The 12,323-nt window shown below is 45.8% G+C and overlaps 1 protein-coding gene across 1 annotated transcript in view; it reads right to left on the reverse strand.

Annotated features, from left to right (window-relative positions):
* Nucleotides 1-12,323, reverse strand: part of LOC109886633 (LARGE xylosyl- and glucuronyltransferase 1-like) — a 121,396-nt gene that overhangs the window by 42,977 nt on the left and 66,096 nt on the right. The window contains exon 4 of the mRNA XM_031819488.1: nt 3,663-3,742. Coding sequence (XP_031675348.1) covers nt 3,663-3,742 — 80 coding nt within the window. The remainder of the gene's footprint in view (nt 1-3,662; nt 3,743-12,323) is intronic.

A 12,323-nucleotide genomic window follows, 5' to 3' on the forward strand; every position in this document is an offset into this window, starting at 1 on the left:
GGGGGCTGTAGGGGCAGTTAGAGACCCAGCAGGGGGCTGTAGGGGCAGTTAGAGACCAGCAGGGGGCTGTAGGGGCAGTTAGAGACCCAGCAGGGGGCTGTAGGGGCCGTTAGAGACCCAGCAGGGGGCTGTAGGGCAGTTAGAGACCCAGCAGGGGGCTGTAGGGGCCGTTAGAGACCCAGCCGGGGGCTGTAGGGGAAGTTAGAGACCAGCAGGGGGCTGTAGGGGCAGTTAGAGACCCAGCAGGGGGCTGTAGGGGCAGTTAGAGACCCAGCAGGGGGCTGTAGGGGCAGTTAGAGACCCAGCAGGGGGCTGTAGAGGCAGTTAGAGACCCAGCAGGGGGCTGTAGGGGCCGTTAGAGACCCAGCAGGGGGCTGTAGGGGCAGTTAGAGACCCAGCAGGGGCTGTAGGGGCAGTTAGAGACCCAGCAGGGGGCTGTAGGGGCAGTTAGAGACCCAGCAGGGGGCTGTAGGGGCAGTTAGAGACCCAGCAGGGTGCTGTAGGAGCAGTTAGAGACCCAGCCGGGGGCTGTAGGGGCAGTTAGAGACCCAGCAGGGGGCTGTAGGTGCAGTTAGAGACAGAGACCCAGCAGGGGGCTGTAGGGGCAGTTAGAGACCCAGCCGGGGGCTGTAGGGGCAGTTAGAGACCCAGCAGGGGGCTGTTAAGAACCAATTCTTATTTCAATGACGGCCTAGGAAGAGTGGTTTAACTGCCTGTTCAGGGGCAGAACGACAGATTTGTACCTTGTCAGCTCGGGGATTTGAACTTGCAACCTTCCGGTTACTAGTCCAACGCTCTAGGCTACCCCCCCCCCCCACCCCCCCCAGAGACCCAGCAGGGGGCTGTAGGGGCAGTTAGAGACCCAGCAGGGGGCTGAAGGAGCAGCACTAGATACCTGAATCTATAGAGCTAGTTTTACCTCTTTGCCTGAACATTCACAATGACAAGCTACTATCTGCATACTGTCTCCTGGGTAAAAGAAAGCGTGGGAGGCGGAGACTTCAATATTAGACTTTCAGAATCCTAAACCACCAATCACTGTTAATCCAAACCAATGTGCCTGCTGCTTAAGAATCCTGCTTGGGAAAGAATGATTGGCTGGCTAGATGGAACAGAGAGTGGTTTGAATTCTAATTGGACTGTAAGTAGTTCTGAATTCTAAACATTAAAATAGAATACATTATGGTAATTACAATTATTTTTTTGATGTCACAATTCAGTGTCGGCACTGTAGGTGATTTGTGCTATAATGGTTTGAAGACACCTAATGGAATTGTAAGTAGTTCTGAATTCATTAAAATAGCAAAGTAGTAGGAATTTAAGTTTCAGCACTGTAGGTGGTTCTACTTCAAAATGGGATAAAACCACAGGTTTAAATAGGGAGTACTAAGCATCTAACACGTTGCTGTACACCTGTGAATGTGATAGAATCCATGTGCCGGCTGACTGAATGGGTGAGAGGTAGAAAGGACAGGCTGACTGAATGGGTGAGAGGTAGAAAGGACAGGCTAACTGAATGGGTGAGAGGTAGAAAGGACAGGGTACCTGAATGGGTGAGAGGTTAGAAAGGACAGGGTACCTGAATGGGTGAGAGGTAGAAAGGACAGGCTGACTGAATGGGTGAGAGGTAGAAAGGACAGGGTACCTGAATGGTGGATGGAGGTAGAAAGGACAGGCTAACTGAATGGGTGAAGGTAGAAAGGACAGGGTACCTGAATGGGTGAGAGGTAGAAAGGACAGGGTACCTGAATGGGTGAAGAGGTAGAAAGAACAGGCTGACTGAATGGGTGAGAGGTAGAAAGGACAGCTAACTGAATGGGTGAGAGGTAGAAAGGACAGGCTAACTGAATGGGTGAGAGGTAGAAAGGACAGCTAACTGACTGGGTGAGAGGTAGAAAGGACAGGCTCACTGAATGGGTGAGAGGTAGAAAGGACAGGCTGACTGAATGGGTGAGAGTAGAAAGGACAGGCTAACTGAATGGGTGAGAGGTAGAAAGGACAGGCTAACTGAATGGGTGAGAGGTAGAAAGGACAGGCTGACTGAAGGGTGAGAGGTAGAAAAGGACAGGGTACCTGAATGGGTGAGAGGTAGAAAGGACAGGCTAACTGAATGGGTGAGAGGTAGAAAGGACAGGCTAACTGAATGGGTGAGAGGTAGAAAGGACAGGCTAACTGAATGGGTGGAGGTAGAAAGGACAGGCTAACTGAAAGGGTGAGAGGTAGAAAGGACAGGCTAACTGAATGGGTGAGATGTAGAAAGGACAGGCTAACTGAATGGGTGAGAGGTAGAAGAGGACAGGCTAACTGAATGGACATGGTGGGGGGTGGGGGTATGAACAGGGTGGGGTATGAACAGGGTGGGGGGTGGGGTATGAACAGGGTGGGGTATGAACAGGATGGGGTTGGCTAGTGGTGAAGCATAATGTGAACTGGTAATGAAGATTGATCCAAAGGTAATACACAGTGGGCCAGAAAGGGACCCATAAATCTCTGGAGTCCACCTCCCTCCCTCCCCCCAACCTCCCTCTTCCTCCTCATAGAACAACAATAAGCAAATCATCAATTTAATTTAAATTCACGTCCTGAATAGACTACTCCATTAGGAACCAAACGTAGCCTAGTGGTTGGGTCAGTAACCAGCAGGTAGCCTAGTGGTTAGAGTGTTGGGCCAATAACCAGCAGGTAGCCTAGTGGTTAGAGTGTTGGGCCAATAACCAGCAGGTAGCCTAGTGGTTGGAGCGTTGGGCCAGTTACCGGAAGGTTGCTGGATCGAATCCCCGAGCTGACAAGGTAAAGAAATCTGTTGTTCTGTCCCTGAGCAAGGCAGTTAACCCACTGTTCCCCGGGCCCTGAGCAAGGCAGTTCACCCACTGTTCCCCGGGCCCTGAGCAAGGCAGTTCACCCACTGTTCCCCTGAACAAGGCAGTTCACCCACTGTTCCCCTGAACAAGGCAGTTCACCCACTGTTCCCCTGAACAAGGGCAGTTCACCCACTGTTCCCCATGAACAAGGCAGTTCACCCACTGTTCCCCTGAACAAGGCAGTTCACCCACTGTTCCCTTGAACAAGGCAGTTAACCCACTGTTCCCCTGAACAAGGCAGTTAACCCACTGTTCCCCTGAACAAGGCAGTTAACCCACTGTTCCCCTGAACAAGGCAGTTCACCCACTGTTCCCCTGAACAAGGCAGTTAACCCACTGTTCCCCTGAACAAGGCAGTTAACCCACTGTTCCCCAGCGCGGAAGACGTGGCAGCCCCCCCCACCTCTCTGATTCAGAGGGTTAAATGAACGGGGTGGGGGTGGGGTATGAACAGGACGTTGACTAAGGCAGCCCCCCCCACCTCTCTGATCCAGAGGGTTAAATGAACAGGGTGGGGGTGGGGTATGAACAGGATGTTGACTAAGGCAGCCCCCCCCCCCACACAGAGGGTTAAATGAGGAAGACACATTTCAGTTGAATACACAGTTATACAACTGACTAGGTATCCCCCTTTCCCTAACAGAAGCAAACTTACTTGAAACAGGGAGGGAACTAACTGACCTTGTCCAATAAGAAACACTCATTTTAGTTTTGCTAGTGGCTCCTAATGAATACAACGCCCTTAGCAGAAGTAACAGGAAGCACAATTACACCACAACAGGAAAGGATGTAGTCGCTCACCTTTGAACTTGTGGAAGACGGCCCAGAGCTCAGCGGATGTCCGTAGCGGAGGTGATATCTGTGTCCAGGACGATGACTTTCTGCAGGTCTGGGGGTATATGGTCGTGGTGAGCACACAGCTTCATCAGACCGTAGATACCGGAATAATGCTTGTTGGGGATCCACGACACCTCAGCCTGACAGAAGAGAAGGAGGTAGAGTGTTAACAGAACCGAACCAGACAGTCTTGTTGAGGAACCATGACACGAACCAGACAGTCTTGTTGAGGAACCATGACACCTCAGTCCAGATTAACAGACCGAAACAGATGAACAGAGGATGTGTGTGTTTGAGGAGGTCAGATGGAGAAAGACGAGGTACAGAATCTCTCTCATGTTGACGACAGAAGGAGTAGTTGGGGGGGGGGGGGGGGGGGGGGGGGGGGTGGGGGGGGGGGGGGTTGGGGGTCGGCTGTAGATGTGTGTGTTTTGGGGGACCCGCTGTAGATGTGTGTATTTTGGGGGGGGGGGGGGGGGGGGGGGGGGGGGGGTCCCGGCTGTAGATTGTGTGTTTTGGGGGGGGGTCCCGGCTGTAGATGTGTGTGTTTCGGGGGGGGTCCCGGGCTGTAGATGTGTGTGTTTTGGGGGGTCCCGGCTGTAGATGTGTGTGTTTTGGGGGGGGTCCCGGCTGTAGATGTTGTGTTTTGGGGGGGGGGGGGGTCCCGGCTCTAGATGTTGTGTTTTTGGGGGGGGGGGGGGGTCCCGGCTGTAGATGTGTGTGTTTTTGGTGGGGGGCCCGGCTGTAGATGTGTGTGTTTTGGGGGGGGGTCCCGCTGTAGATGTGTGTGTTTTTTTGGGTGGGGGTCCCGGCTGTAGAGGGGTGTGTTTTGGGGGGGGGTCCCGCTGTAGATGTGTGTGTTTTGGGGGGGGGGGGGGGTCCCGGCTGTAGATGTGTGTGTTTTGGGGGGGGGGGGGGGGGGGGGGGTNAACCTCTGGTATGAAACACACAGAACAACATGGAACCTCTGGGTATAAACACACAGAACACATGGAACCTCTGGATATAAACACACAGAACAACATGGAACCTCTGGATGTAAACACACAGAACAACATGGAACCTCTGGATGTAAACACACAGAACAACATGGAACCTCTGGATGTAAACACACAGAACAACATGGAACTCTGGATGTAAAACACACAGAACAACATGGAACCTCTGGATATAAACACACAGAACAACATGGAACCTCTGGATGTAAACACACAGAACAAACATGGAACCTCTGGATATAAACACACAGAACAACATGGAACCTCTGGGTATAAACACACAGAACAACATGGAACCTCTGATATAAACACACAGAACAACATGGAACCTCTGGTATAATCACACAAGAACAACATGGAACCTCTGGATAAACACACAGAACAACATGGAACCTCTGGATATAAACACACAGAACAACATGGAACCTCTGGATATAAACACACAGAACAACATGGAACCTCTGGATGTAAACACACAGAACAACATGGAACCTCTGGATATAAACACACAGAACAACATGGAACCTCTGGATATAAACACACAGAACAACATGGAACCTCTGGATGTGAACACACAGAACAACATGGAACCTCTGGATTAAACACACAGAACAACATGGAACCTCTGGGTATAAACACACAGAAACATGGAACCTCTGGATAAAACACACAGAACAACATGGAACCTCTGGGTATAATCACACAGAACAACATGGAACCTCTGGATAAAAACACACAGAACAACATGGAACCTCTGGATATAAACACACAGAACAACATGGAACCTCTGGATGTAAACACACAGAACAACATGGAACCTCTGGGTAAACACACAGAACAACATGGAACCTCTGGATATAAACACACAGAACAACATGGAACCTCTGGATGTAAACACACAGAACAACATGGAACCTCTGGGTATAAACACACAGAACAACATGGAACCTCTGGATATAAACACACAGAACAACATGGAACCTCTGGGTATAAACACACAGAACAACATGGAACCTCTGGGTATAAACACACAGAACAACATGGAACCTCTGGATGTGAAAACACAGAACAACATGGAACCTCTGGGTATAAACACACAGAACAACATGGAACCTCTGGATATAAACACACAGAACAACATGGAACCTCTGGATGTGAACACACAGAACAACATGGAACCTCTGGATGTAAACACACAGAACAACATGGAACCTCTGGATGTAACACACAGAACAACATGGAACCTCTGGATGTAAACACACAGAACAACATGGAACTCTGGATAAACACACAGAACAACATGGAACCTCTGGGTATAAACACACAGAACAACATGGAACCTCTGGGTATAAACACACAGAACAACATGGAACCTCTGGATATAAACACAGAGAACAACATGGAACCTCTGGATATAAACACACAGAACAACATGGAACCTCTGGGTATAATCACACAGAACAACATGGAACCTCTGGATATGAAAACACAGAACAACATGGAACCTCTGGGTATAAACACACAGAACAACATGGAACCTCTGGATATAAACACACAGAACAACATGGAACCTCTGGATGTGAACACACAGAACAACATGGAACCTCTGGATGTAAACACACAGAACAACATGGAACCTCTGGATGTAAACACACAGAACAACATGGAACCTCTGGATGTAACACACAGAACAACATGGAACCTCTGGATGTGAACACACAGAACAACATGGAACCTCTGGATGTAAACACACAGAACAACATGGAACCTCTGGGTATAAACACACAGAACAACATGGAACCTCTGGATAAACACACAGAACAACATGGAACCTCTGGATATAAACACACAGAACAACATGGAACCTCTGGGTATAACACACAGAAACAACATGGAACCTCTGGATATAAACACAGAGAACAACATGGAACCTCTGGATATAAACACACAGAACAACATGGAACCTCTGGATATAAACACACAGAACAACATGGAACCTCTGGATATAATCACACAGAACAACATGGAACCTCTGGATATAATCACACAGAACAACATGGAACCTCTGGATATAAACACACAGAACAACATGGAACCTCTGGATATAAACACACAGAACAACATGGAACCTCTGGATATAAACACACAGAACAACATGGAACCTCTGGATATAACACACAGAACAACATGGAACCTCTGGATATAAACACACAGAACAACATGGAACCTCTGGATATAAACACACAGAACAACATGGAACCTCTGGATATAATCACAGAACAACATGGAACCTCGGATAAACACACAGAACAACATGGAACCTCGATATAAACACACAGAACAACATGGAACCTCGATATAAACACACAGAACAACATGGAACCTCTGGATATAAACACACAGAACAACATGGAACCTCTGGATATAAACACACAGAACAACATGGAACCCTCTGATATAAACACACAGAACAACATGGAACCTCTGGATATAAACACACAGAACAACATGGAACCTCTGGATATAACACACAGAACAACATGGAACCTCTGGATATAAACACACAGAACAACATGGAACCTCTGGATATAAACACACAGAACAACATGGAACCTCTGGATATAAACACACAGAACAACATGGAACCTCTGGATATAAACACACAGAACAACATGGAACCTTGGATATAAACACACAGAACAACATGGAACCTCTGGATGTGAAACACACAGAACAACATGGAACCTCTGATTAACAACAGAACAACATGGAACCTCTGGATATAAACACACAGAACAACATGGAACCTCTGGATATAAACACACAGAACGACATGGAACCTCTGGTATAAACACACAGAACGACATGGAACCTCTGGATATAAACACACAGAACAACATGGAACCTCTGGATATAAACACACAGAACAACATGGAACCTCTGGATATAAACACACAGAACAACATGGAACCTCTGGATATAAACACACAGAACAACATGGAACCTCTGGGTATAAACACACAGAACAACATGGAACCTCTGGGTATAAACACACAGAACAACATGGAACCTCTGGATATAACACACAGAACAACATGGAACCTCTGGGTATAAACACACAGAACAACATGGAACCTCTGGTATGTAAACACACAGAACAACATGGAACCTCTGGATGTAAAACACAGAACAACATGGAACCTCTGGTATTAAACACACAGAACAACATGGAACCTCTGGATATAAACACACAGAACAACATGGAACCTCTGGATGTAAACACACAGAACAACATGGAACCTCTGGTATAAACACACAGAACAACATGGAACCTCTGGATATAAACACACAGAACAACATGGAACCTCTGGATATAAACACACAGAACAACATGGAACCTCTGGATAAACACACAGAACAACATGGAACCTCTGGATATAAACACACAGAACAACATGGAACCTCTGGATGTAAACACACAGAACAACATGGAACCTCTGGGTATAAACACACAGAACAACATGGAACCTCTGGATATAAACACACAGAACAACATGGAACCTCTGGATGTAAACACACAGAACAACATGGAACCTCTGGGTATAAACACACAGAACATACATGGAACCTCTGGATATAAACACACAGAACAACATGGAACCTCTGGGTATAAAACACAGAACAACATGGAACCTCTGGGTATAAACACACAGAACAACATGGAACCTCTGGATGTGGAAAACACAGAACACATGGAACCTCTGGGATAAACACCAGAACAACATGGAACCTCTGGATATAAACACACAGAACAACAGGGAACCTCTGGATGTGAAACACACAGAACACATGGAACCTCTGGATGTAAACACACAGAACAACATGGAACCTCTGGATGTAAACACACAGAACAACATGGAACCTCTGGATGTAAACACACAGAACAACATGGAACCTCTGGATAAACACACAGAACAACATGGAACCTCTGGGTATAAACACACAGAACAACATGGAACCTCTGGGTATAAACACACAGAACAACATGGAACCTCTGGATATAAACACAGAGAACAACATGGAACCTCTGGATATAAACACACAGAACAACATGGAACCTCTGGGTATAAACACACAGAACAACATGGAACCTCTGGGTATAAACACACAGAACAACATGGAACCTCTGGGTATAAACACACAGAACAACATGGAACCTCTGGATATAAACACACAGAACAACATGGAACCTCTGGATGTGAATACACCAGAACAACATGAACCTCTGGGTATAAACACACAGAACAACATGGAACCTCTGGATATAACACACAGAACAACATGGAACCTCTGGATGTGAACAACAGAACAACATGGAACCTCTGGATGTAAACACACAGAACAACATGGAACCTCTGGATGCAAACACACAGAACAACATGGAACCTCTGGATGTAAACACACAGAACAACATGGAACCTCTGGATGTGAACACACAGAACAACTGGAACCTCTGGATGTAAACACACAGAACAACATGGAACCTCTGGGTATAAACACACAGAACAACATGGAACCTCTGGATATAAATGCACAGAACAACATGGAACCTCTGGGTATAATCACACAGAACAACATGGAACCTCTGGATATAAACACACAGAACAACATGGAACCTCTGGATGTAAACACACAGAACAACATGGAACCTCTGGGTATAAACACACAGAACAACATGGAACCTCTGATATAAACACACAGAACAACATGGAACCTCTGGATGTAAACACACAGAACAACATGGAACCTCTGGGTATAAACACACAGAACAACATGGAACCTCTGGATAAACACACAGAACAACATGGAGCCTCTGGGTATAAACACACAGAACAACATGGAACCTCTGGATATAATCACACAGAACAACATGGAACCTCTGGGTATAAACACACAGAACAACATGGAACCTCTGGATATAAACACACAGAACAACATGGAACCTCTGGGTATAAACACACAGAACAACATGGAACCTCTGGATAAACACACAGAACAACATGGAACCTCTGGATATAAACACACAGAACAACATGGAACCTCTGGATGTAAACACACAGAACAACATGGAACCTCTGGGTTATAAACACACAGAACAACATGGAACCTCTGGATATAAACACACAGAACAACATGGAACCTCTGGGTATAACACACAGAACAACATGGAACCTCTGGATATAAACACACAGAACAACATGGAACCTCTGGATATAAACACACAGAACAACATGGAACCTCTGGATATAAACACACAGAACAACATGGAACCTCTGGGTATAAAACACACAGAACAACATGGAACCTCTGGATATAAACACACAGAACAACATGGAACCTCTGGATATAAACACACAGAACAACATGGAACCTCTGGATATAATCACACAGAACAACATGGAACCTCTGGATATAAACACACAGAACAACATGGAACCTCTGGATATAATCACACAGAACAACATGGAACCTCAATGTAAACACACAGAACAACATGGAACCTCTGGATATAAACACACAGAACAACATGGAACCTCGATATAAACACACAGAACAACATGGAACCTCTGGATATAATCACACAGAAACAACATGGAACCTCTGGGTATAATCACACAGAACAACATGGAACCTCTGGGTATAATCACACAGAACAACATGGAACCTCTGGGTATAATCACACAGAACAACATGGAACCTCGATATAAACACACAGAACAACATGGAACCTCTGGATATAATCACACAGAACAACATGGAACCTCTGGGTATAATCACACAGAACAACATGGAACCTCTGGGTATAATCACACAGAACAACATGGAACCTCTGGGTATAATCACACAGAACAACATGGAACCTCTGGATATAATCACACAGAACAACATGGAACCTCTGGATATAATCACACAGAACATGGAACCTCTGGGTATAATCACACAGAACAACATGGAACCTCTGGGTATAAACACAGAACAACATGGAACCTCTGGATATAATCACACAGAACAACATGGAACCTCTGGATATAATCACACAGAACAACATGGAACCTCTGGATATAATCACACAGAACAACATGGAACCTCTGGATATAAACACACAGAACAACATGGAACCTCTGGATATAAACACACAGAACAACATGGAACCTCTGGATATAAACACACAGAACAACATGGAACCTCTGGATATAATCACACAGAACAACATGGAACCTCTGGATATAATCACACAGAACAACATGGAACCTCTGGATATAAACACACAGAACAACATGGAACCTCTGGATATAAACACACAGAACAACATGGAACCTCGATATAAACACACAGAACAACATGGAACCTCTGGATATAAACACACAGAACAACATGGAACCTCTGGATATAAACACACAGAACAACATGGAACCTCTGGGTATAAACACACAGAACAACATGGAACCTCTGGATATAATCACACAGAACAACATGGAACCTCTGGATATAAACACACAGAACAACATGGAACCTCTGGATATAAACACACAGAACAACATGGAACCTCTGGATATAAACACACAGAACAACATGGAACCTCTGGATATAAACACACAGAACAACATGGAACCTCTGGATATAAACACACAGAACAACATGGAACCTCTGGATATAATCACACAGAACAACATGGAACCTCTGGATATAATCACACAGAACAACATGGAACCTCGATATAAACACACAGAACAACATGGAACCTCTGGATATAATCACACAGAACAACATGGAACCTCGATATAAACACACAGAACAACATGGAACCTCGATATAAACACACAGAACAACATGGAACCTCGATATAAACACACAGAACAACATGGAACCTCTGGATATAAACACACAGAACAACATGGAACCTCTGGATATAAACACACAGAACAACATGGAACCTCTGGATATAATCACACAGAACAACATGGAACCTCTGGATATAATCACACAGAACAACATGGTACCTCTGGATATAAACACACAGAACAGCATGGAACCTCTGGATATAAACACACAGAACAACATGGAACCTCTGGATATAAACACACAGAACAACATGGAACCTCTGGATATAAACACACAGAACAACATGGAACCTCTGGATATAAAACACACAGAACAACATGGAACCTCGAAATATATGACGTATCTGCTCAGATAACACGTCTATAACACGTCTATATGTGTATTGAGCTGTGAGAGAGGAGGGAAACACACACACACACACACACACACACACACACACACAAACACACAAACGACAGGGGAGCTCTCTACACCAACATGAGATTGATTTGTATTAACAGAAATGGACGAGGAAGGGGCCTACTTTGTCTCTGATCCAACAGAACCGTAGGAAACACCTACAGACAGAATCACAGCCAGTGTTTTGGTCTCTGCTCTGGGCTGTCAGACAGAATCACAACAGTGTTTGGTCTTGCCTCGGGTCTCTGCTCTGGGCTGTCAGACAGAATCACAACAGTGTTTGGTCTTGCCTCGGGTCTCTGCTCTGGGCTGTCAGACAGAATCA

Source organism: Oncorhynchus kisutch, unplaced genomic scaffold (genome assembly GCF_002021735.2).
Source record: "Oncorhynchus kisutch isolate 150728-3 unplaced genomic scaffold, Okis_V2 scaffold2202, whole genome shotgun sequence".
Classification (NCBI taxonomy): domain Eukaryota; kingdom Metazoa; phylum Chordata; class Actinopteri; order Salmoniformes; family Salmonidae; genus Oncorhynchus; species Oncorhynchus kisutch.